The following is a 27785-nucleotide window of genomic DNA, read 5'->3' on the forward strand; positions in this document are numbered from 1 at the left end:
CCTGAAGTACCCTTTAACCTGTTTGGTTTGAGTTTTTTCTTGTCTACACCATTTAAGCAAGTTCTGTTTCCAATGGGCCGTCAAACGCCAACTTTGTGCTTGCTGTATATTCTTGGTCTCTCACATCATGATTCATAATTACTGTACTGACTTGGGACGGACACAGATTACGATATTCTATCGTTTTTTATATAAATATTTTCACTTCCACAATTAAATGTTGTATTGTTACACACATCAAATAATTCAAGAGTCTTTATAGCAAGCAATGTTTATTAAAAAACAGATCTACTACAAGAACTACACATATAATTATATAAGGCCTATTTGATTAAACTACTATTGCTATTACTGTACAATATTGTACCAAAAAAGAGTGTACCTCTGTAATGTACAACATTGTATATACAAAGTACATCTGAACACAGGATTCTCCAGTAATACAGAGACAACTATAAATAGATTTGACATTACAGTCTTTTTTTTTTAGTTCTGCTGTTTTCAAATGGACACAAAAAATGCATATTTAACAATATTCAATTCTGACAAATCATCTCCGCACAGTTAGTCCACACGCAATCCAAGTTGTTCAAGTGCACGATGATTGATTTGAGATCGAAGAGGGACCCAGCTCCCCTTTACGGCACAGCCGGGACAAAACACATTGACCAACCACATGCATGTCTGTACGTGTGAGTGTGTGCTGAAGAGATGAGTTCATTTCTACACACACACACACACACACACACACACACACACACACACACACACACACACACACACACACACACACACACACACACACACACACACACACACACACACACACACACACACACACACACACACACACACACACACACACACACACACACACACACACACACACACACACACACACACACACACACACACACACACACACACACACACACACACAGTCACAGTCCCTCCAGTTGTCATGATGAGGTAAGAGCAACACAAATACACCAGGTAATACACAAACAGTATACAGAGATAAAAAATAAACCTTAACAAGTATAATTCATTATCTGGTAGAGAGCATACAAGAATGCAGTATCTTCTGTATTTCTGGTAGAAGGCTTGATAAGAGGGGAGTATGGATGCTCTTTAAAATTAGTTTAATACTGTTTCAAGAAGGTGAAATACAAAAAAGGTATTATTCTGTTTACGGTGAATGACATGTCCACTTTTTAAGTCTGTGTTTGCAAAGTTATTCACATATTCCTTATCATTTCTCATCAGATCTAATTTTGCAAACATATATTTAAACAAATAAAACAACAAAAAGAAAAGTTTAAGTTCTTGGATTCTGTTTTTTCTCGTTCTCTTTTCTACTTAAAGAAGGTCTCCTACTGGTGTTGTTACAGCAGTGACTGAAGACGAGACAACACATCACATACACAGTGCATATTTATTCAGCACAGAGGCTGCTGGTATACTCCAGAACATGGGAGAAGTGTTTTCCTGTGTGTAACCGGATACGTTTCTGTTGGGTGGCATCCCTTTATGATGGGTGGGCAAGGGGGGCAGGGGTGAGGTGCATACATACTCTACATCCACGCATGCACATGCACACACACACACACACGCACACACGTACACAGTTCAACATTTTACCATTACAGATTCTGAGCATTAATTAAGAACTTGGAAACAAAAAAAGTAATAAAAGCAAACTTTGCTTAAGAATGCATTGGATGAGGTGGTTGGTTGTGCTTCTATCTAAACACACTCAAGAGGATCCTCAGCTCCATGCTTCCAGTTATCATCAAGATTATTAAACATACTACATACACACCATTAGAATAATATAACCCTTTTTTACTGTTAATTCTAAAGTATATAGTAAAGGAGCACGCTTTAAGTTAGTTTGAAGTCGTCCTGTGGCTGGTACTGCAGATATATATATATAAATTGATGCAATCAGCCAGCTCGCCATAGTGGCTGCTGTCTATGGCCCCAGCATGCAAGGAAAACCTGAAAGGCGTTTAGCTGCCACAAAACACCAACACACACACATCTGGAGAGAATGTGTGTGCATGTTTACAGTCCAACATCACCTATAAAAATGCTGGGTTTCAGTGGTCCCCTACACACATCGTAGCGCTGCAGGAGAGAAGCAGCATAATGCCTCAAACTACCAGCTTCATGATCTTTATAGCTATATGTGTATTTAGAATTACCGTTGTCCAAGTTCAGTTTTGAAGACGCCTGCTATGCTCCTGTTGTGGCACTAGTACTGAACAGTAATAGAAATAAAAAAAAATAAAATTAAAAAATCACCAACATATCAAACACTGGAGATAAAATAAAGCTCTTGATCACTTGACTTGCTGATATTTGGCCCAGTTTTCTTTTCTCTCATCATCTCAAAATTCCACCTTTATCTCCAGCCTTTCTCTGAAGCAGCGAGTCAGTGTGTTTCATTTCTAAACAGAGTGAGAGCTTAGCATTTCACAGTCTAATCTCAGGAATCAAACGCTCCTTTCCAGTCCGCTAGTCATGGGTCATTAAAGTTAAAAGGAAAAACTGTCATGTCTGCTTTACAAAAAAAAAAAAAATCAAACAGTGCTTTTTGTTCCTCACTTAGATCTCCATGTAAAGGCAAATAACACTCCTGCACGCCCACTCAAAAACAATTTCAAATGTCACAAACTAGTGTATGTAAGCTGTAGGTGTCCATCCTGAGTCCTGTTCCCTTGTAAGAAAAACAAAAAAACAAAAACATTTTAAATCCAGTGATGCCTGGGATCTCTGCGGTGGCAAAAGAAGAGTAATTACTTGCTAATCTATGCCCTCTGATAGTTGACCTGCAGTGAGTAGAGCTGCCAGGAGAGGGCTGAACAAACTCTTGACACTAAATAAGGGAACGTGGAGCCTTAAATTGCATGGACACCAAGAAGTGAATGCCACACGAGTTATGGGTTAGGTCTGGTGTAAAAACAAAAGAAGTGCTTTCTGCACCTGGTAGAAGAGCTGTAACAGGTTGTAAGAATCAGTATCATGGGTCAGATTTAGAAGTCCTAAGCAGGGCAGGATTTGTCATTAGACTGGGGAGGTGGTGGAGGAGGAGGGGTGTGAGGGAGAGAGTGTGTGTGGCCTGTGAGCGGAGGAGGAGGCGTAGGGGGCACAGTAGATGTTGGGGAACCCATGGCTGGACTGCCACCTCCGCTCTTCGGGAACACCACTGGTTTGGGCCTCGTTGCTGGGGGGCGCAGCTCTCTAAAGGAAGGTACAGATGAGGAGAGGGAGGAAGAGGAGAGAGAGGGGGATGTGGCAGAGGGCAGGGGGCTCCGCGGCTGGCTCTTGGCCGGGCGGAAGGAGGAGGGCACGTCGCTGGCGGAGGAGGCGCTGCGCTGAAGCGGGTGGGCATGTGAGGAGCCCCCCTCGCTGTCCCGTAACAGGCGAGAGTGGAGTGGACTGGAGGGCTCAGAGGCTCCACCTCCTCCTCCTCCTCCACCGCCCACACCTTTCAGCTGCTCCAGTGTGTCCAGGACCACGTCAGGGGTGTGTGTATGTTTCGAGGCGCTCTGTCTCTCTAACTTAGTGAGCTCACTCAGGGCAGAGCTCATCGCAGCCTCAATGTCCTGCAACACAAGAGGCAGATAGAAAAGTAGATATTAACTTGTGCATACAACTACTCAAAGTAGCAGATGGGGATCTAAGTGGGTGAAGTTGTACCTGTGAGCTATGCTCCACCTGGGCTATGACCTCAGGGTCCAGTGGCCTGTGGTTGCTGAAGCTCTTAGAGCGCCCTGCTGTAGTCGTCTTGCGTAACTGTGGGCTCTCCACCTAAATGTTTAGAATATCCTTGATTAAATGCATGCGAAAGGTAAACAAAGTAGCCAGTTGTTAAAAGGTAAGCTGTTACAGTACCTTGGTCTTGAGAGAAGAGTGGCGAGTGACTGAGTTGAGGATGCTGTGAGCACTGACGGGTCTTTTGTCTCCAGTTTCTTTAACCAGAGCCCCGCCAACAGGAAGAGAAGCGGTTCTCACCCCACCTCCTCCTCCTCCCCCGCTGGTTCCTGGACTCGTACTGTCGCTCTCTGAGCTCCGGAAAGCTCTTCGGATGCTACCAGACTCCGGACGTTTCCTCAACCTGAATGAGACGAATAGTTCAGTTGTATTTTTCTAGTATTTTACTGCGCTGTGGTGATTCAGTTCCTGTCGTCAGCCAACATGGGGCAAAAAAACAAACATCAACAACAAACACTAAAATCATAAAGAGGAAACCAAGAGACTTTTTTGAATACCTTTTTGAACCCGAGTTGATATCCACATGATTAACTACATATCCACCAAAAGCTAAAGCTGCAAATAAAAAATGTCTATGATATTGTAAATAGTCTTGAGACACACTTGTTCAGGTTGGCCAGGTAGATGTCAGCCACATGAGCTCCAGTAGGAGAGGCAGCACTGCCTCTAGTAGACACTCTCTCCTCCAGCAGGTCCCTGCTGTCTACATCCGGCTTTGGACTTCCCCTGCCCCCGTCAGGCCTGAAACAATCAAAGCAGCAGTTTATAAATCATTGTTTTCAAATCAAATCAAATCAAATCAATTCAATCTTTATTTGTATGGCACTTTTCATACTTTGACAGTAGCACAAAGTGCCTTACAGAAAATAAAAGCAAAACAAAAAAATGAAACAAAACATGAACAACAAAGAAACACCATGAAAACCCAAACCTCCCACCCCCACAAATATACACACAGATATAAACAAAGACATACACACTCACGCACACACTTTTACCTCTGTTTTGCACCAAACAAGCAGAGGATACCTAAACATAAAGCTTACTGGTTACACTTTGCTTCTAATTTGTAACTACTGATGGTTATTCTTGACTCAGCCAAACAGTAGAATGAATGGAAACTTTTGTACTAAATAATTAAAAAACACTAACCATAATAAACATTTTCAAAACTACCTTACGTTTGAGCCAAAAGAAAAGTGAAGGCAACTTAAGGGGACAATCCACTATTTTTCAACGTGGGTATTATTCTCAAACTTTTGTCTTGTAGGACTACTGTTCAGAAACCTTCTTACAGACCACCTCTGAGTGTCGGGAAACTTTGACAGGAATAATACAATAAGTGTGAGCGTCACACACTTATCTTTGTTACTGTTGTCATGCAGTGCCACAAAAACCATTTCCTGTTAAACCTCTTTAGCCAGCAGTGTGCAAAAAAAATACTCACAATAATACAAACCACTCAATACGGAGATCTGACAGCTGAGCTTCTAAGATACACATCGCACATGATCGACTTCCTTAGATATGGGGATTTCCAGTGAACTACTTTCTGTGTTAACTTTTGATCAGGTTAATCAACGCGTCATTTCTCTTAAAGTGTTTTGTTGAAGGCTCTTTTGCCATTTGCCCTGATAGCAACAACTGCACAACAGAGGCGATGAGTAAAATATGATAAATAATTATGACAAAAATATGAGAAATACTGCAATTTCTTAATTCATTTGTTATCCTGTTCCTAATGCAGATATTTGGACTGGAACTCATCTTACATGTCTTGGATCACAATGTACTGGTGTGGCACCAACCCGTCCACTCCGTTATGTCTTCCCTCCCACCAGTCGTCGGAGGCTCGCTGATACAGAAGCAGAGATGCTCCCTTTTTGAACGACAGCTCACGACTAGTCCGTCCGGAGTAGTCGAACCGAGCAACGGCTTCGAATGGGTCAGACTCTGAAACAGCCAAGGAGCCTGAGATTCAGAGGATGGTGGACAGACACGGGACGTGACGGAGAAGCAGGAGGCAGCAACAAATGAGAGAGAAAAAGAGAGAGAAAAGAGGGTGGAAGAAAGGGGGAGCCAGATTAGTGCATAGCAGGTTAGTGCTGCTGTGTTTTGGTGACTGCACAAATGTTAAATTGCTGAGCAGTAAACAAAGCAGCGTCATAAACATGTTACTGGGAGAAGGATGTGAACAGGTTTAAACGGTTAGAGCCATTGTAACTGGTGAGAAAAGCAGGATGAGATTTCATTAACTGGTGGCAAGATGAAACTTCATTAAGTACAGTGTAAAAAGTCTATGTACTGTATTCATGTTTGTGTTCGTGTGTGTTATGCACCATCTTCACTGTTGTGTCTGACAGAGACGGTGTCAGGCGCAGGCTCTTCCACCAGGGGGGGCTCACAGTGCGGACTGTCACTAAGGTGGACACAAGAGAGGAATGAGGTTAGACAAATGACTTAGACTGACACCAGTCAGACCAGTATAGACTATGAAGCAAAATGGAGAAATCTAAAGTGATACAAGAAAAGGAAATTCAAAGCCTCATCTAAAACACAGATGAAGCAACAGATTTATTTGAACAGGCAGATACTGTCAGTCATTTATTGAAGAATTGTGGTTTAATTGAGTATTAATATAATATGAAAATATAGATAGGAGAAAGGGCTTGGACTACTTCGATGGATAGGATATTTTATCGCAGGCACTCTTTACCAGAGGTTAAATAATGGATTGTGGTATAACAGCATTATGTACAGTAATTAAATATTGAAATGTTACCGGATTCCTTAAAACAGAACTATACATTAAACAACCTGGACTACTTAAAATAATTGCAATCAAGGGACTTTTATGACAGGTAAATAAAGCACTATGTAAATTTAGATTTCAAAAACTGAATAATTAGAACCATAATTCGAGTTTACATTTCAAAGAAATATGAAATAATATGTACATTATATCAGCACCTAATGGAGAGAGGACACACGGCATTTTACTGTATGTGGATTTAAAATAGAATAGGAAATATTGCAGAAGATGAATGGTCGCATATTTTGGGAACAACAGTCCTCTGAGAGAACAGTTTTGGAAGAATGTAATTAGATTCTTTATTACAGCCAATATTATGAGTAAACACTTTTCTAATAGCATAGCCATACTGGAGAGGATGTATGGCAATAAATGAGGCAAAACAAAAATATCTGCACACCAAATAGCTCCTGTTAAGAGGATTTTAATGCTGTGATGTTTCAAGCCCAAAGTTCTTCCTCAGACAAAACGTTACAAACTTGGTAACGTTTTGGGGAAAAGTTCATACGGTTATACTCAAAATTCTGGACATGAGATAATGTGTAAAGAGAAGACCGATATCTGCTTGTACTACAAGGCAGAAACACCAGAACACAAGATGGAAACTCGTAGGATAAGAGATCGAGAGGCGCAATGTTGAGAAATGGACGACGCAATGAGGATTAGAGCATGAACTATTAATTATGTCACAGGAATAAATAGATTTTGTGGAGACAGGGCAATCCAGATCTCTTCATGTTTCTTTTTAGTGTACATGATCTCTGCAACTGAAACGCAGTATTGAAAAAAAGTCTCAGACTGATAACATCCGTCACAGCCTGACCTCATGTTCTTCTTCAGCTCATACCGTCTGCACCACACCACTGCTTAGTGTCGAGTTTATAACCATGTTGCAAACCTCTACAGTCTTTGAAATGTGCTGTCTGCATCGGCTTAGAACTTAGGCCCTTTGAGACAGAGAGCTGAAAACTGACCAAACAGCAAAAAAGTCTTTAAATCTATTTCATTGTTTGGAATTTGTTGCCTGGAGACTCTACTGTTCAATGATATTCCCAGGAATGTACAATTATCAAAATAAATGAAGTTTGGTTTTCGCTAGAGGTCTACAGATATGGGTTTTTCGATCTTTTTTTCCCCTCCATCTCATAAAATATAACAGTTTAATAATAACGAATGGTACAAAAAATGAATAAGGCATTAGATATCTCAGCGATCTTAGCAACTATTAAACAAACAAAGACAACAACAACAGGATTACAAGTTTAGTATTTTTTTTAAGTAATTGACTCTATATTTCCATTACAATCTAATATATTTTGAAAAACAAAACAAAGGGACTTTGGGGAAATGAATGTTTATAGTAGCCTAAGGTACATGATAGTTAATGGTAATAATAGTACAGGACTGAAGTGAGGGGGACTGAAAAAAGAAAAAATAGTAATCATGATAATAACAACTTTGTTTACTCATATTACATGCTCTACATGCGCAGACACATATGATGAGCGTGCACTAAAATGAGCAAATGTGCCTGTGTGATAATTGGCTTAACCTGCTCATGTGTTGGCTGATTATTTAAAAATAGCAAAAATCGGCGGCTGATTAATCGGTCTACCTTTAGTTTTCGTGCATTTCAGGAGTACAGTGCTCATGGGGGAATGGTGAATGCTTAATTTAGCACTTATCTTGTCGGCTTAAAAGTAGCCAAATTTTAAAGCAAGAAACTATTTGTGAGCCTGAAAAGCTGTCTAAGAGGTAGTAACGCACAATGTATTAAATTAAGTATTATATGAATTTAAAACTGCTCTATGCCTGAACTTACCATAACTTTAAGCCCTCTATACTGCATCAATATTGATTTAGAAAACAATCAATTAAATGTCCACTATAAATGTCTATAATTTCTTCAGTGGAGACTAAGAACTGCTCCTCCAGCGTGACTTACAGTCTAAACAACTGCACTGACACTGGCAGTGATCATAATAACTGGTGCAAAGACTTGTCATTACAGTAAAACTGACCGTGTTCATTGTGCTGTGTGTGTGTGTGTGTGTGTGTGTGTGTGTGTGTGTGTGTGTGTGTGTGTGTGTGTGTGTGTGTGTGTGTGTGTGTGTGTGTGTGTGTGTGTGTGTGTGTGTGTGTGTGTGTGTGTGTCTATGTGTGTGTGATGTGGTCAGGGGGTACTTTAATCTCCTGTGAGATGGAGGGTAAGCTGATCATCATGGCCTTCCTGGCCCTGAGTGGACCAAGTGGACCAGACAAGTTGAACCCCCCTATCCTTTTAGTTTTTAGTTAGATAACAATTGGACATCCCTTCATGTCCTACTAGCCGCAGCAATTCAAGTTCCTGCCCTACATGACTTCTCTGCAATTTCCCAGCTTGGGATCAATAAAGTACTACTATCTAAGTATTTCTATTCTATTCTATTCTCAAACCCCCCTCACATACACACTCTGGTCCCCAGCGCTCACCAGAAGTCTTCTCCGGCTCCAGGGATGGTGTAGATGGGGCCCTGCAGGTCCTGCAGTCCGGGGAAGATGGTATCATGGTGGATGATGATAGTTTTAATGAGCTCGTTGACGTGGGCCTGGCAAGAGACCTGGTCGTTGCCCTCAGGGACAGACATCAGGGTGGGACCGAAACAGATGGCCAGGTTGTAGGGGTCCATCATGTTGTCCTCGCTGTACTGGGACAGGCTGGGCAGAAGTGAAAGGAGAGGTGTTTAGAGGGCATTACCTCATCCATATTTCTGAAGCATTTAATATATACAGAACTGACTATGCACACAAACAACCATGACACCTCATTTATATCCTACATCACCCTCTACTTGTGGATAAGCTGTGAATGCATATCGGTGCAGAACTGCTCGAGGAACAACAGGAAACACTACCGTAGCCTGCATCAATGCATCACTTAATTTGTACAATGTGGCAATGGAGGCTCTGATGATCTGTGTGTTTTCAATGTGTGAGAAGAAGCAGGAGCATCGGCGTGACCGTAAATCACTTGAGGAAAGGCTCCCTCATGGTCGTTAGAGATGGATTTAACGGCATGGAAATTGCGTAATGGCATATCTTCAACCAATACTGAACCACGCAAAGAGCACGTGCAGTAAAACATAGCAAAGTATCACCTACTGCAACCACAACTCACTGTACTTCATGACAAATTCTCCCTTGTTAGTAGGGCTGCCCACAAATAGTCGACCAAGCGCTGGTCGACCAAAATTCCATTGGTCGATTGGTCAAAGGAAAAAAAACAACATATCAAGCCGTTTCTATCGTCCACGACGAACATGACCTACCACCTTAATTATGCAAGTAACATTAGCCTAACTACCTGCCCATGGCGGCCCATTCTGACCTTCTCCTTGCTAATTTCTCTAAATGACGACCACTGGTCGACCAAGAAGATCCTTGGTAGGGGGCAGCCTTACTTATTAGTGTTTGTCCTCGTCTTGGGTTTGTGGCTGTTGTGGACACATTGAGACTCTGATTACGATATTGGGCTATACAAATAAACTTGAAGTGGAAAATTTCATCAAGGTTAAAAGGATGTTTAGATTTGGTGTGAGAAGGTCAAATTAAGGCCTTTAACCTTATTGTGGTGTCTATGAAACTACTGTGTTTGGGGAAATGTTAGCGGATCCGAAGAGTCTAGGCATGTTTATTAAAAAGGGCTGTTTGGATATTTTATTTGATGTTGGTTTGTATGAGGTACTTCATCCATAGCCAGTGTATTAGCAGGCAGCAGTACTGACACAGAATATAAGCAACGTACTGCTGTGGATGGAGTCAGCACGGGCTGCAGCAAAACTTATTTAAGCCACCTGAAAAGGCCCACCTAACCTTGAACGGTTAGTCAGTTTCTGATATTGTATGCCCATCCCAACTAACCCTTTAAAAACACCCAAATCACACGATAACGCAAACTAATTAACCACCGAGGCAGCTGTAGACCAGAAACTCCTGTGTTCTGCAAGGCAAAATGACAAAGGAGTCTGGTGGTTTTGAAAAGATCCAGTCGGGAAAGGGCTGTCTAAATGACTAAATCAAACTGTGTGCTTATTTTAGGTGGATAAAATAAATTAAGCTGCTGCCCCATCCACATAGTATTCACTCTGACCAATACAAGTGATAGTTGCTTTTTTGTGGTTTATGTTGAATATCAGTGCACTTTTGTAAATTGAAAGATGTATTTGTACATTGATTGATATTTTAATGATTAACCTTCAGGTCGGTATCTTCTGACACATTGTTTATTATCATTATTATTATTGTCATTAGTGTCTTTTTCATCCTTACAGTACAGACTGATTAGTGCTGTTGTGCGTTGTATGGTAAAAAAAAGTCTGGGGAAAAAACAGTAACTTTTGAAGAGTATGGCAAAAGCTTCTCAGTGTGCAATAATATACCTTTGTTTAAGTTAATATCATGGTCGCTTTTCTTGAGACACACATTGTTTCGCATTAGTGTTGGTTTAATCCAGTGCTTGCGTCTGAGAACGCAGCTTTTGATGTTTAGCTGCTGCCGTGTTATTTCTATCTCGTTTGTGAGCGTCATTCACCATTACTGAAACTGCAGCCACAAACAAATATTTTGCTTCTTTGAAATTCTTTAGGCCTTAAGATATTCTGAAAAAGTTCAGATTGTCACATCAGTTTTATTTGTTGTACAAAGTGTAGTCGCCTTTCTAACAGTGAATACGTTCTTTTGTTTCATAACTAACCTAGAACAAAAATCTGTCTTATTCCAACACCTACCTAACTATAAATTATCCCATATTTCTATTGTGTTACTTTATTTTCTCGGTTTGTGTTTGTGTGTGTGTCCTGCTACTCACTGATTGAGGAAGGCAAACAGATATCTCATAATGATAAGGGTTTTGCTTGGCAGAGATTGCAGAACTTTCTTAATGTGGACTGCCCGCTCCTGGAAGCTCTCCATCGCTGAAAAAAAAGAAGAAAAACCCACCACCACGACACCCAAGAGATTACTCTCACAATCGAGTACATAAATACACGCTTACACAAACAGACAAAAAGGATGAGACACTTACAGACACAGGATATGAGGTCATGGAAGACTTCCTTAGGGAAGAGGGCGTGGTCAAGTCCTCTAAAGTAGAGCTTCAGGACGCCGGCGATGGAGTCCATGTCGTGGTCATTCTGGTCCCCTGCCAGCGGGTCCTCACCTATATCCAGATAAGAAGCCAGAGAGAGGAGGGAGGAGGGGAGAAAAGATAATAAAGCACTGGACAATAGCTGGCATTACTGTCTCTAAGAGGCTGTAGCCAATCATGTCATGCTAAGTTGTTGAGAAAGGGGCTAAACAATGCCCCAAATTTAGCCTAATGTTCTTTTTAAAAGGCGTCCCTTGACTTCTTACCTCAAGATATCTGAATGAAAATGGGTTCTATAGCTACCCACGACTCTCCCCTTTACAGACAGACCCACTTTATGATTATCCAGACAGTTTGGGGAAAAAAACATGTAGTTTTTCTCCTGCAATACAAATGTGTTACTCTCGCCTGTTTTAAAGTACTTGAACATTCCTTCATACTGGGGTCCATAGTCATAGTCAACAGTCTTGTTATTACATAAAATGGGTATATCTGGAAAAATGTGACTCTTGTCAATTCAATGAGCTAAACTGTATTCATGTGTGATGATGTTAGTGCCCATAGTAGTCATTTCGCTGTAGTGAGAGCATTGTTTGAAACTTGGCCTCACTGTATAAAATGAGCTGTTGTGACCTCTAAGATAATCACAGCCTCATGAAACTTTACAACCACAAACTAGAGACCTAGGATGTGAGAAAGGGTATGGCTTTTCAAGGTATACTGACAATAAGGGGGTTTATTAGCAGTTTCCAGAACAGAAGTGCTTGCCATTCAGTCGCAGAAAAATGCAGTTCTTACGGAAATCTCCAAATGTCAAAAGTTTTTGATCTTATTTTTTTTATCAATTCATGAGGTAAATTTAGCACCAAATCTATTAATCAAATGGTATCAACCCAAAATCTGCTGCAACAACTTTAGACATAATACGGCTGTTAAATCTGACGAAACAACCTTTCAAAATATGATTTCAAACGCTCCCTTGAAACAAAACAGACACAACGGCCGAACATGTGAACATTTATGATCACCTCTTTCGTCAGTTACACACCTTTTCCATATATAAGAAAGAGGTCAAATGACAATTACATTGTTTTTTTAAAACTCAGATCTGTTCAAACAATGGGGAACACGGCACTGCTGACGTGTAGAAATACAAGGCTTGGACCGGCTTGGACCCGGTTAAAATGCTTTGTTAAATGTTATGTTAAAATGCTTAGGTTTACCTGCTGGATCATCGTCTTACCTCTCTCAAAGGAATTCTTGATGTCATTGACTTCCACCTGAGAGCCTGACACTCTGAAGATGCCCTCATGCTGCAGACCTACAAAGACATAAACAAACACTGTTGTTTAAATCAAGACCCTTTTTTTATTTTTTCAGGATTTTACAGTTCTGGAGATTTTGCATTTTTGTTGTTTTTCAAGCCAAGACATTCTGGAAAAAATCCCAGTCAAATCTGATCCAGAACCAATCACACTTGACTTGACGACACAACCAATCAGCGCACAGGAACAGCTGATGCTAAACCTATCGCTTCACTGGAGAATTTCACTCACCATGGCGACTGATGAAGCGGATGCAGCTCTCCACCATCAGAGGAATGGCCTCGCCAGACTCCTGAGACAGAGGGAGAGGAATTACTCCCGAATGAGGGGCACAAGACAGGAGACCGGCATAGTAATAAAACATCTTGTCAGGAGGATTTCCTGCAGACACGTCTGCACATGCATCCCTGCACACATTTATTGTGCGTGGGGGAGAGGGTGAGAGCAGTACCCGGCTGTTGCTAGGAGACAACGCTCTTTCCTTTTTCCCTTTGTTTGTTTGGGGATTCCAGGAATCTCTGGGAAATAAAGCTGTGGAAGGTATTTTGGATGATATACGTTTCCATTGTTATGCGAATCCCACTGTGGTTTTAATATGTTTAACACATGACTTCCATTTGAAATGAATGATCAGACGACTTCACTGTAAAGTGAGAGCTGGTGGCCAAAACACAAGCTACACAGAAGGGGGCGCCACAAACAGTCCCCCAATGGAGGGGTTGCTTTTGATCATGAAAGTGGTGTTTCAGATTGTATGAAAGAATGCCAACAGACTATATGGATTCAGCTGAAAACATACATGTATATACGTGTGTATTGGGTCATATTAATCCACCGTTATGTGATAATAACTAGAGTGCTGTCAACCTCTGGGTGACCATACCCACCCCCCACCCCCTGGGTGGAGGATACTTTGAGAAAACATGTGGCTCGACTTAAAACACAAAGCTGCAGCGGCTCTAACTGAGAAGCTGACAGCCTCTCAGAGACGAAGACACACACTTATGACGAATAATTACCTGCTTCCGTACCGCAGAGTCTCTCCGTCCACTACACAGGGGGAGAGAAAGAAACGGTGCTCTGTCATTACGTCTCAAGAGAAAGTCTATTTATACTCAAGACTCTGGGGTAACGCTATATATGTATACACAGACACATATGCACATGTGTTGAAAAACAGTGACGGGGAAAATAATACCTCCGGCTGCCAAGAAATCATGCTTAAACGCTGCTATGGTGTTTACAAGTGTGTGTGTGTGTGTGTGAGAGCATATTTCCTTCCTTCACCACACCTACCTGGCAAGGCAACAGTCAGTCTTCTGACCTGGAGGAGAGAGAAAGAGAGAGAGAGAGAGAGAGAGAGAGAGAGAGAGAGAGAGAGAGAGAGAGAGAGAGAGAGAGAGAGAGAGAGAGAGAGAGAGATAAACAGTTATACTGTTGTAGGAGCAGGACACATGAGGAACAGGGAAAAACACTTCCCACTGAAGCTGAGAAGCCCCCCCAAGCTGTATCCACATATGGTCACTGTCACTCGACCTAGCCCTCCTCTCAGTCACACAAACACACTGCTTGTGATTATTAGATATATTAAACCCACTCTGCTTCTCTGCATGTGGCCTGATGTGTCCACCACACCAACCACTCATCTTTTCGATTTGCTTCTTATTTCCCCTCAGGGCACCAAGCCTTTTCCTGAATCCATCTCCCTACTCCTGGGAGGGGGGCTCCCAGTACACACACACACACACACACACACCCTAATACAGCTGGGACACAAGGACAGTGTCTTAAAGATATGAAGGACGCTATGACAGTCCCACTCACTCTCTCCCAGGGTCTTGTCGATGAGGTCATGCTTGGCCTCCAGCTTGGTGATCAGGTTCCTGCCTTCCAGAAACTCCTTCAGTTTCTACAACACACAACACACACGCACACGCACACGCACATGCAGATTATGGTCATATATAATTGAACTATAACTGCTCCTGACAAATCATCGATGACTGTAACTCGCACTGACCGTGAAGTAAAACTGCTCTGTCTCCTGCTGATTGGCCCGACGTTTGGCCAGGCTGGGCTTACTTAAATAGGATTCGCTGAAAGTGGACTTGACCGACTCCATGCTGTTGCTGTGGTGAAAGCACTCAGAGACATCGTAGTCCTCCACCGTTACCATGTCTTGGATGGTGGACAGGGTGGCCTCCATGGTTTTCTTCACCTGGCCAGGGCAGTAAGGAAGAGAAGAACGTTAATGCACAGGACAGCTGCGAGCGGTGAAATATGAATTTATAATATTAGAGGACACGCCAACGGTTGTCTGACCTCTTCATTCTCAATCGTGAGTGTGGAGAGGCGGGACTGCAGCTGCTGACACCTCTGGAGCAGCTCGCCTTCAAGTGGCTGCTGTGCACACATCACTCCCATCTACACTCACACACACATACACAGAACACGATGGAATGTGAGACAGTTAGCAATTTCAAACAAGGGCATCACAAAAACGACCTTTTCAGTGCAAAGATTTCAGCTTCAATAAGAGGTATTTATCGCTGGAAAAAAGGACTAATAAGAATGACTCCAGCACTACAACCGTACCGTGTCTCCCATGTGTGACTGGAAGTCAAAACGAGCTGGGGGACAGAAGACATTGTTGTAGGTCTCCATCAGTTTCTGTTTGTCCCCGTTTGCCTCCAGACTCTCTGCGGCTACCTCAAGTGTCTCCAGGCCAGAGTGTTTGGACGTCTCTACGTTTTGTTCTGCGGACAGGTAGGTCCTCAGGGCGCGGTGCAGACTGGCATGGTAGCCTAGGTCACAGCACTGTCACAAACACACACACACATGAAACATACATGCCGTGGCATGGCTGCTGGTAAAAGACGTGCACATGTAAGGAGTGCACACACACACACACACACACACACACACACACACACACACACACACACACACACACACACACACACACACACACACACACACACACACACACACACACACACACACACACACACACACACACACACACACACACACACACACACACACACACACACACACACACACACACACACACACACACACACACACACACACACACACACACACACACACACACACACACACACACACACACCTCTACAAATGATAGCTGCTCCTACAGAGAAACGTGGTGCGTTTATACTCACGTCAATTATGTCGGAGAGGTCGTGGATGTAATATTTGAAGACACAGCTGTTGGTGGCCTCGAGAGCGAGCAGGTACTCATTCCTGGCCTTGATGGCCTTCAGCTTGTTCTCTGTGTACTTAGCTTGTCTCTGATAAGAGAGAGGGAGAGAGAGAGAGAGAGAGAGAGAGAGAGAGAGAGAGAGAGAGAGAGAGAGAGAGAATGAGGAGAGAATGTAAAGAATCCAGCGAGAAGGAAAGAAGAAATGTTTTGACAGGTAGAAAGAGGGGAAGGTAGGGAGAGGGATAATAGGCGTTAGAGTAAAACGCCTCAGTATTGATTATGGATAATGAGAATTGGAGGAACATGTAGCTATGGCAGGCCCCAGCTGTAGTAGACAAGGTTAGCAATAAGCCAGTCAGGCACTCATAAATCATTCAAAAGACACACATGGTAAGTCAGCGTGACAAAAGGTGGAGCACTCTCCTACCTCCACCCTCCTTCCCACCGCTCACCTTCTCCTTCATCTTCTCGATTTTTTTGACACTGGAGCGCCGGACGGGCTTCTCGTCTGCCTTGATGCTGGCCAAGGTGTCAGGGGAGCGCGGCGTCTGTCGGTCATCTTGTCGACCGGAGCGTCCCATCTGCTTCTCCTCCTGCTTCTCCGCCTCCTTCAGCTTGGACTCGGCATTGTTGCTGTCCGTGTTGTACATGTGGTACGTCTTCATCACCTGGGAATAAGGGTGGAAAATCGCAGGCAAAAGTGAGGGTGCGGTTTTTTTTTCTCTCTCAGTGGGCCTCTGACTTCTGTTTGTGGCCCCGGATCAAAAGCGGGGATTACTCCAGTCGGCATAAGGAGAGCGGAGCACTGGCGCTTGATACACAAAACATACAAAAATATACACAGACAGATTTTCTTGACGCTGGCTTTTAAAAATATTGCAATGAATGAAGTCACACAACCAGCCTCCTCTAATGTACATCACTACTGTGCTTGAGCATGGCGGTATGAGTAAAACACATGAAGAGTTAAAACACATAAAATAGTGTGCGTGTGTGTGTGTGTGTGTGCAGTGTCAGCCTTATTCCAGTGACCACCACCAGAGCCATCATTATCCTGCTAGAACCCTTCCACAACACTGCAGTCAGACACACTGGTCTGTCTATGAGTATGCATGTGAGCATGTGCGCGTCACTCAAACCAGATCTATTTATATCCATTACTATATACTATAATTACAGCATAAGACCTGCTTTTATGGGCCTTGTTGAGCTGTGGTGTTGTGGGATTTTTTGATGTTTGTAATTTCTAATCATAATTTTTATTAGGTCAGACATGAATCCTGCATCTCCTGTGTAGACCTTATCCCATGACAAAATAGATTGCCCTGTTTGTATATGGTCTGCCACATGACAAGAGATAATCCCGGAGCACACTGAGACATTTTTGACCTGTATATCCTGTTCCTGTAAAATCTTGTGGTGACGAGTCTGAGAGAATGCTTTGTCTGAAGATGTCACCCAGCTGAGTCTTTGCCATGTGACCTTATCTGTACGTTGGATTCCTCCTCAAAAGGAAGATGGCTACTAAACTCAAGGAACCGTTCCTTCTGACTCTGAGCTTTGTGTGTGAGACGGCAGGAGTTACACACTGAAAGACACTCTGATTGTCTCAGTACTTTTGGCAGTACCATGGACATGTGTTGTCAGACGCTATGAAGCAACAGCAGAGTTTTCAAACTAAAACGGGCTCAGCAGCTTTTCCAAACATCTTCGTATTAGGGGCTCAGAAATGGCAGAGTAGTGTGGACGCCAGGCATAAACTTAGCAAAAGATATGTGTCTTTAAACAAAAACATAGTACTGTGTATCTAGTGCTTTTAGCTAAATGCTAACGTCAGCCAGCATGCTGATACGCTCACAATAACAATGCTAACATGACAATTTTTACTTGTTTGCATGCAAACATATGCTAATTAGCCCCTAAACACAAAGCACAGCTGTGGATGATTGAAACGTCAATAGCTTTGCAGTTATTTGATCATCAGCTATAGTGTTGACCAAATCTTAACTTTGATATGATGATGGCGCAAAATAAAGGATCAGCAAAGCTGTTACAATTAATCTGAAGGGGACCATGAATGTGTGCACCACATTTCACAGGAATCCATCAAATAGTTGCAAAGAATTTCACTCAAAACCATAAATGTCCACTTGCTGATGGTGCTAGAGGAAAAGTCAGGGATTCACCAAAGTCATTGGGGGTTATCCTCTGGGAATCATGAATGTGTGTACAAAATGTTCTGTTAATACATCCAATAGTTAATTTTTTTACATATTTCAGTGTGGACTTAAGTGCTGGACAGACAAAACCAAAGCTTTTCAAATAACAAAGTGTAATGTGGAGTAATGTGGTTAAATCCTGTATTTTAAGCTATTTGTCGCCAAGTTGCCTGCTTAAACTCCGATTCATGTTTTGTGTTGTCTATAAGCTTTCTATTTCCATTGCATCCATTCTTAAGTTATGTCTATGTTTATATATATATATGAGCGTTTTTACTTGCAACGACTCCCATAACATCTGTAAGGAACAGACAACTAAACCTGACAAGAGAAGTGGAACAATCTCCCCATTGAGCTGTATGAGATTCGAGAGTTCACAAAACATAAATATGGATCCACATATTGTGACTGCGATGCCAGTGGTTTCTCTTACCGTGTAAAGCTCATTAAGAACTTTCATCAGGTCCTCTTGCAGCTGTACTCCGACCTCTTTGCTCTGAAGGGACGGAGAGAAAAAGTCAGATTAATGTAGCTCAGCATCATAATTTACAGCTTCTACCGTATGTCCATTGACCTGCTCATCTCTCTGCTCATCTCTCTGCCAACTAATGACAACCATACCCTCTCAGTCATGTGTTGAACCAACTGTCCCATCATCAATCAAGACTAGATTATCTGACTAAATGAAAGCGGAGGAGTCCCAAGTCCAGATGAATGAGCGGTGCAGTGATGGACTTGATGGAAGTGTTAAGGAGGAAACTACAGATACCACTCTTTACATGTTGGCAGGGAGGAAGAAACAGAGAGGGCAAGAGAAAGACAGAGCCAAAGACAGAGGGCAAGATGACAAAGTTGCAAAAGATAAAAAAAAGAGACAAATGAGGTAGGACGGGGAGTAAAACAGGCACTACCATTCTGCAGATATACGTAACCGCCAGGAGCCATGTGTGACTGATGACTTCATAAGAACCCACAGATCAGAAGACTGCTCTACAGACTTACATTCAATGCTCCTCTTATACTTCTGAAAGGACACCATTCAGACCAGGTTTTAAAAATGAGAGAGGCATAAACTAGCTACAAAGGACCCATATGTGTGCACACATACCATAGACAGATAAAAGTTCAAACTAAATGGCAAATCCTTTTTTTCCCAAAGATAGTTTCTGACAATGTAGGTAATTTAGCGGTACCATACCGATCCCTACTGCGCAGAGTCTGGCTCCAAAATTACAAAATGGTGGTGCCCATATCTGAGATATTATGGCTTCATTCTAGTACATTTGGGAGGAAGTGAAGCTATGTCATCCATCTTTATATATACAGTGTACAGTGAACAGAACTGACTTAACTTGAAAGCAGACAGGGAACAGGAAAAAGGATACAAGCATGGGGGGGGGGGGGGGGGGGGGGGGAGAAAAGACAGTCAACTGGAAGAAAAAAAACGGTTAAGGAATGCAGAATGGAAGAAAGAACAGATTTCTCCTGTGCATGTTGAGGAGCTGCTCATGGATGAGGGCGCAGAAGGGGGATGAGGTGGTGAGGTGAAAGTTGTCTCATGAAATAAAGGTGTGTGTGTGTGTGTGTGTGTGTGTGTGTGTGTGTGTGTGTGTGTGTGTGTGTGTGTGTGTGTGTGTGTGTGTGTGTGTGTGCTTGTGTGCGGGGTGGATATGGAGAAAAAAACATAAATCACAATCATTAAACTACATGGGAGAATCACAGAGCGGAAAAGTCAGGGACAGAGGGAGAAAGCAGCAGGGAAAGAGTTTAAGGAAGTGGAGAGCAGATAAGGTGACAGGAGGCTGAGGTTGTCCCACCCTCGCTCCGTAAAGTGCTGTAGGAGGCTCATATTAGGTGACAGCCAGCCCGACTGCAAACAGCTTGTCCAAAAAGACGGCAATCATCTGTGGCTGAGCCCTCCTATCTATCAACTGTGTGTCTTGACCTTTGGACTCCTCATCTTGCCTGCGGTCGTCTGTCCGACTCAGCAAGAACCGCAACTGATCTCTGTGGTCCAGGTGGGGACAGTGTTCTCCTTAATACAGTTTGACTCATTAGCGCTTCCTCTCATTCACTGACGATATCTCATAAAGACTCCTGCTGCAGCTTCACAGTATCATTCTACTCTGTGTTCACGCCAGCTGAGACAAATGCGATGACGATGTGTGTGCTGTGTGTGTGTCACGGCCAATGGCACTATTGGTATTAATGCCACCGTCTGAAAATGCTATAAACAAACTCATGATCTACTTAATTAGCCATCGGAGCGTTCTCCACGCGTATGTGTGCGTCCTGTTTATGACATGATCTGCCAAAGAGTAAACAGCGTAAAAAGAAAAATAGAAACTCGACAAAAACAACAGACAAAGTTTTTTATTTTGTACTGAAGGAGGAGGTTTGTGTGTGTGTATATATATGTGTGTGTGTGTGTGTGTGTGTGTGTGTGTGTGTGTGTGTGTGTGTGTTTCCCCGCCTGTGAATGTAGTTCAAAGAACACCTATCGGCTCAGAAATCAGCAGCCTCTGCCATGACATTCCAGGCACAGACGGCTTCACTTTGCCTTCCACACAGGCACGTGTCTTACTATACTTGTGAGGGCTTTCAACTATTTGCATTCTTACACCCAATCCGTGGCCCCTCGTCCCTTTGATCCTTACCTTAAACTTTTGAGGTTCAAGGCTATATGCACAAGCTCATCCTTGCCAAATCAAGAGTCTGTATCTCAATACAAGTAATTTGGAATTATAATTGATGACTCACTTATGCCTCACACTTAACAACTGGTGTAAAAATTGAATCTGAAATTGGATTTTTACTTTAGTCTTTCTTTTTCTTTGTGGTCAAAAGGAGAATTGTTGCTGCTACCTTAATCTGTGCTGTAGTATGGCGATGTTGTATATGTGCATGCATGCATTCTCACAATGCCTTCATGTACTGGAAACGGTCTACCATAGAGCACTGAGGTTTACCGCAACTTTTAGACTCATTCTCTGGCTTACTCTTATATACAGTATAAGGCTGTTTCTCGGACTGTTTACTTCTTATCTATGGATCTACAACCTACAAAAAAAAGTATGTGAAGTTATTGTCTACGCTCCCAGGACTTATTTCCTCTAATTGCTCCCTAACGTCCCTCCTGAACCTGACAAAAACGATGTTTAAAGTGTTCTGCTCCCTCTAATTGGAATCAGGAGCTGATTTCATTGGATGCGTTTAAAGCGATGAGCGATGTTTTTTTTGATATTTTATATCCTGTACTTTGTTCATTGTGTTCATTTTAAATTATTATGTTGTTGGTTTTACATTAAATCCTTTGACGAGGTAACAATCAGCCAAAATTACCTCACCTTGTAGAGATAACAAACAAGGATGCACGTAATTCGAAACATTAAACCAAATCTTTGCATTAAACTAATTATCAGCACATATTAATGAAACTCACTCTGAAAGCTCACACTCAATGTATTTAAAAAGGTATAGAAAGGGCACCTTCAAACAATGTCCAGACCTGATTTGTGGGACATTGTCCATAATTCGTATGAGAGAACAGCTCTACATACACACTCAATTCCTACTTGTATCCCACCGTGATGCACTGAACATCTGAGTGTGTGTATTTGGTTTCAAATGCCCAGTCTGGAAATGAACGAGAATCTGACTTAGCCTTGGTATCTTGCTCCACAACGGCACAGTGAGCTCAGATCTTCTGACCCTCTGTCTTTTCTCTCTTGACCTCTCATGTTAGCCCCTCTCTCTCTCTATTCCAATTCTCTCTTTTCGGTTCTTCCTCCACATTCCTTCATTCTCACCATCACCCTGCCTCCTCTCTTTTCTCTCACACTAGTAAGGCAGGTATCAGAGTAGACAAGAATGAGGCTACCGTATGTAACACTGACAACATAAACTCTCCTGGCTGGAGGTTCAGCTGACTTGCCGCCATAAATCAGCCAAGATGGAAAACAGATGCTGGAGAGATGGATGGACAGGGCAAAAAACGATGACTCAGACTTTGTCTGATGGTGTTTGATTGTGCGATACCTTCTTGAAGAGGCGTCCTGAGTCCTCACTGATCTGTGCAAAGCGGGGGATGATGTTGTTGAGGTAGAGGTCGGACAGCGTGGCGTGGTCACGGCTCTCCCTCTTCACCTGAAGCAGCAGCAGGTTCCAACAGTTCACTGGGGATAAGATGCTGTGCTCCTTCCTATGCACAGAGAGACAAAAGGTGTTAAAATGTATTCAAGGACCTCCAAGCATCTTTTTTAGATAAATGACTAGCATTAAGTCTCTTTCTTCTTCTATTTTCCCCTTTCATCCTGCTGACAGATGCACACACACACACACACACACACACACACACACACACACACACACACACACACACACACACACACACACACACACACACACACACACACACACACACACACACACACACACACACACACACACACACACACACACACACACACACACACACACACACACACACACACACACACACACACACACACACACACACACACACACACACACACACACACACACACACACACACACACACACACACACACACACACACACACACAGTTGGTGAGCCAGCCCAAACAGGAGATTCAGCCAGGGTACAAAACCCAGCAGGAAGAGGCAAGGCTCCCCCACAAGCACAGCTGTTGCAGAAAGAAGTAAAAGAAAAGGGAGAGACATGAAAAAAGACAGAGAAAGATTTAACGACTGTAATGATTTCACTAACAGTCTAATAGCTCAATACTGTTACATTGTCTTTGCTTCAAGTGCCCATAAAGCCATTACACAGATGCAACACTGTCTGCTTACAGCATTGCCCCTTTTATCTGCACACAATACGTGTGTGTGTGTGTGTGTGTGTGTGTGTGTGTGTGTGTACAGTAGGTGTTATGGATGATCATCTAGTGGATAAAATGGATTATGAGTGAGTGTAAGTGGATGAAAGAAGGTCTTTGTGCCGTTAAGAGCAGCTTTAACTGGATAGAGACAGCAAAGAGCTGCAAGGCATTACAGCACACACACACACACACACACACACACACACACACACACACACACACACACACACACACACACACACACACACACACACACACACACACACACACACACACACACACACACACACACACACACACACACACACACACACACACACACACACACACACACACACACACACACACACACACACACACACACACACACACACACACACACACACACACACACACACACACACACACACACACACACACACACACACACACACACACACACACAGGGGGTCACGAAAAGTAGAGCAGTGACCCAAGCATCCACAAGGTCGGACAGACAGAGACAGTCTTTGACCGAGGGGTATAGTGTGGGGGTGGTGTGTGTGTGTGTGTGTGTATGTGTGTGTGTGTGTGTGGGAAAAGGGGCCTGATGAGATGAGTCATAGACAGTGATGCGATACGCTGGTACCGGCTGTCACTGGTCAGATGTTCAGATGACTAACAGGGTGTAATAACAACAAAAATTATTTCAAGGAAAAGGGTGAAAAAAGGAAACCACCTACACACATATTACAAACTCCAAATATTGAAATTCTCCATGTGTTGTACGCTAAACCTGAGCAACGGTCACGTGGTTGTATCACTTACTGTTCCAACTTCTCTCTGCTGTCTGTGTCTTTTCCTGTGCATCTGTCTTCACCAGTTGCACAACATTTTTCCTTCCTCTATTTATTCAAGCAAACCGTCTCTGCCTCCATGTGACATGTCACCTTCAGCCCACCAGTGATCGCCATGGTAATGGCACCGCAGCACCGGGTGAAATATCACCTTACTCTCTGTGGCCCTCAGCTATCACAAGGTAAACACTGAAATGTCACTGGCCCTCCGAAGGTCACACGGTGCAAGCTTGGGAGCATAGTCGGTCCTCAGGTCAGGTGATGCCTCTGACTAACATTGATGGGAAAATGCTAAATGGTCATTTACATTCAAGAACAAAAAGCATAACATTAAATGCAGCATCGCTGTTGGCGCTTTTGTACAGCAAAATAGTTAAATGCACTGACTGAGGTAAAGATTAGGCCCAACTGCTCTGTCAAGTCGCCAGGCTGCAGAGACACATGTTACTTGAACAAGAATTTTAGAAATTGATTGAAACAATGATGCATGAAGAGACAGGAATGGCTTCATAAAATACAGGCACAAAGTACAATAAAACAAAATGTAGATCGTATGGTAGGCTGGAGAAGATAAAATTTACCTAAAGAAGTAATAGGGATAAATTCAAGAAACTCCTTTTCTGATTTTTTTTGATAATGTGTATATTTGATGAACAATGTTTGTTTGACATTTTTTCATACAGATTCAATGGTCTTCTAATTATTGTCTTTTTTTGTTTGTCTTTTATCTAGCTGCGTGTAATTTATATTATCTGGGAGTATCTGGGAGCATCTGGGAGCGTTGGAATTACTATTTACAATGTAAAATTATTTCATATATAATTTGAATATGTGACAACTGGGAAAGTAATTTTTTTTTAAATAGATGTCTTTATTTTTTTTGAGTGAATGGTTTATGTTACTGCATTATTCTAAAAAAACTTGACATCTAGTAATCAAACATAAAAAAGAAAAGAAAAAATAAAGAAGGGAAATGACATCATATGTTATACTGGGGCATTAATCAATTTCTATTTATAAGTTGCTTAAATATTGTATAAAAAGTCACAAGAAGAGCTGTAATAATATTATCAAATGTGTTAATTGGGTTGGAGCCCAATTCGAATGCTGATTTTTGGTCCTTATTGTATCTTGGTTCCAATTGCTGGCACATTATTTAAACCGGAGTATGTGAAAGTAATAGGAGTATTTTTAATGTAGTATTTTGTGAGATTTTTTAGTAAAAATGCTAAATAAAGACAGTAAAAAAGAGGCTCGCTGCTGTGCCATGCTCAAGTTAAATGTTCACTTTACACTTGCTTACTTGAGTTGACGAAACTAGCATTGGCTAATCCTAGAATAATATAACGTTGACGGGGACATCCAAAATGTTACACTATGCTGGATGAATTGCTGTGCTGTATTAGTACTCAACAGATGTACACAACAGATGCAGTCTACGTGCGGTAATAAGACCTTATTAACTTTTATAACCAGAATTCAAAAACCCACATTGAAATAATATGTTGCTGTAGAGGTGGGTTGTGTGAGGGGCTGCAGCATGTTGCAACAGTGAAGATGGCTTTATATTTTGCATAAGGATAGCCTCTAAGTCAGTGGGCAGCTTGCGAGGGCTTCTCAATGTGACCAATCAGCATGTCAGCTTCAGGGCACACAAACACACACACAAATACGGCTAAACCATGCACCCCCACCCCCCACAACCACCGCTGCTGCTGTATGCAGTCTGCCAAATAACAGGAATACCAGGGGTCTCCATGGGATCAACACACACACACACATTGCTTGGAGCACCGTCAACACCTGGCTGTATGGAGATGGAGACACACACACACACACACACACACACACACACACACACACACACACACACACACACACACACACACACACACACACACACACACACACACACACACACACACACACACACACACACACACACACACACACACACACACACACACACACACACACACACACACACACACACACACACACACACACACACACACACACACACACACACACACACACACACACACAACCGGAAAATAGCTGGAATTCCAGTATGGCACCCGGTCTGAGCAGCAGCAGATGCAGGGGGACTGTTAAATACACAGATGTTGGATGAAGAGAAAAGTAAAAAGAGAGTGAGCAGAAAGAAAAATGTAAAGTAAAGACTGAACACTGATCAATCAGTGAATTGTATTTATTTTATTGCCTTGACATCTTGACAGATTATGAAGCAGCAGCAGTCATTTGCCCTCTCTTCTCCTCTGCTGTCTTCCACCCCCAATATGAAACACAGGGAAACACACACAACTGTCTCTATTGATCTGAGCTGGAGGGTGTGTGTGTTGTAAATGACTCTGTGTGTGTGTGTGTGTGTGTGTGTGTGTTTGTGTTTGTTTGTGTGTGTGTGTGTGTGTGAGAGTGTGTGTGTGTGTGGGTATACCCTCTTGGTTGGAATTGGGTTTCGTTTAGAGGCCCTATCGATCCCTTTTAGTCTGTGCCCGTGTTGGAGAGCAGAGCATGGATCTTTGCCTCCAGCAGAGAAATAAATGTCTCTAGAAAAGTGCACGATGCATTAGAAAAAGAGAACAATAACAGTGCAGGGTAAAAAAAAGAGGAAGGTGGCTGAAGCGGAGGTCATGGTGAACAGGAAGCCAGAGAGAGAAAAAAGACAAGTGGAAAAAAAGTCAGATGGTTCTTCCTCTACTGCAAAGGGCTACGAAAAACACTTCTAATACTTAAAGGGGTAGAGTATCTTTTTTTGAAATGGGGTCGAATGAGGTACTTATCCATAGTGTATCAGCTATAGTAGATGGCAGTTAGCATGCCGCCAGTTTGGAGAACCAGACAGAGATGCTGCATTGGACGGGGTCAGCAGCTGCAGAAAATCGAATTAAGTCACCTTAAAAAAAGGCCTAGCTTAAAAAAAAGTTTATGTATAAACAAATACAAGAAAATAAAAAAGAGTGATTATGGCAGCGAAGATGCCATGCCGTTCACTGTGGGGACAAGATGATCCCTTTATGAGTGTAAAGAAGAACTTTTGCAGATGGAGACTTAACAGCCAAAAGAGACAGAGAGGAGGAGCTTCTGTGGAAACTGGAGGAAAGCGCTGTCTGACAGAAGGGTTCAACTGAAATGTTTTTTTAGGTGGCTAAAACAAAATTAAACATTTAGCTGTTGCCCAGCTTCACAGCAGTACATTGCTTACCTTTAATGTCATAACTTCGGCGTGGTAACCGTCTTGCTAACTGCCATGCTTAACCGTCATGCTAACCGCCAACTACTAATATGGATAAGTATATCATACAACCAAACTTCTAAGCCGAACTCTCCCTTTAAGTCAAATGAAAAATGATAAATATCAAAGCAAGTAACAATTAATTGTTCTTTTGCAAACATTTATTTAATTATTTTATGACGAGGCAGTAAAACAAACACTATGCCTTTGCAGCCTTAACACAATTATACAATAGGGGTCCTCAGATAAGAGATGTTTTAACTGATTTATCACCAATTTCTGATTTTGCTCATTGGTGAATAATTCACATCAATGCAAACATTAAATCTTATTAAACAGAATGA

General features: G+C 42.4%; 1 protein-coding gene across 4 annotated transcripts in view; it reads right to left on the reverse strand.

Moving 5' to 3' along the window:
* Nucleotides 1–261: 261 nt before the first annotated feature.
* Nucleotides 262–27785, reverse strand: part of srgap2 (SLIT-ROBO Rho GTPase activating protein 2) — a 57321-nt gene continuing 29797 nt past the window's right edge. For 2 of the 4 annotated variants that reach the window (XM_083939037.1, XM_083939039.1), the window contains exons 3-23: nt 22526–22688; nt 18921–18983; nt 16721–16936; nt 16228–16356; nt 15638–15859; nt 15365–15466; nt 15063–15260; nt 14867–14951; nt 14339–14366; nt 14062–14092; nt 13274–13334; nt 12961–13038; nt 11655–11789; nt 11439–11544; nt 9065–9289; nt 6120–6199; nt 5553–5751; nt 4384–4521; nt 3901–4123; nt 3706–3816; nt 262–3611 (exon numbers count right to left, since the gene is read on the reverse strand). In XM_083939037.1, coding sequence (XP_083795163.1) covers nt 3048–3611; nt 3706–3816; nt 3901–4123; nt 4384–4521; nt 5553–5751; nt 6120–6199; nt 9065–9289; nt 11439–11544; nt 11655–11789; nt 12961–13038; nt 13274–13334; nt 14062–14092; nt 14339–14366; nt 14867–14951; nt 15063–15260; nt 15365–15466; nt 15638–15859; nt 16228–16356; nt 16721–16936; nt 18921–18983; nt 22526–22688 — 3157 coding nt within the window. In that variant the 3' untranslated portion in view covers nt 262–3047. Of the gene's footprint in view, nt 3612–3705; nt 3817–3900; nt 4124–4383; nt 4522–5552; nt 6004–6119; nt 6200–9064; nt 9290–11438; nt 11545–11654; nt 11790–12960; nt 13039–13273; nt 13335–14061; nt 14093–14338; nt 14367–14866; nt 14952–15062; nt 15261–15364; nt 15467–15637; nt 15860–16227; nt 16357–16720; nt 16937–18920; nt 18984–22525; nt 22689–27785 lie in introns of those variants that run through there. The other 2 variants (XM_083939038.1, XM_083939040.1) reach the window with 2 other exon arrangements.

This window comes from Echiichthys vipera, assembly GCF_963691815.1.
Source record: "Echiichthys vipera genome assembly, chromosome: X".
In the NCBI taxonomy this organism is placed as follows: domain Eukaryota; kingdom Metazoa; phylum Chordata; class Actinopteri; order Perciformes; family Trachinidae; genus Echiichthys; species Echiichthys vipera.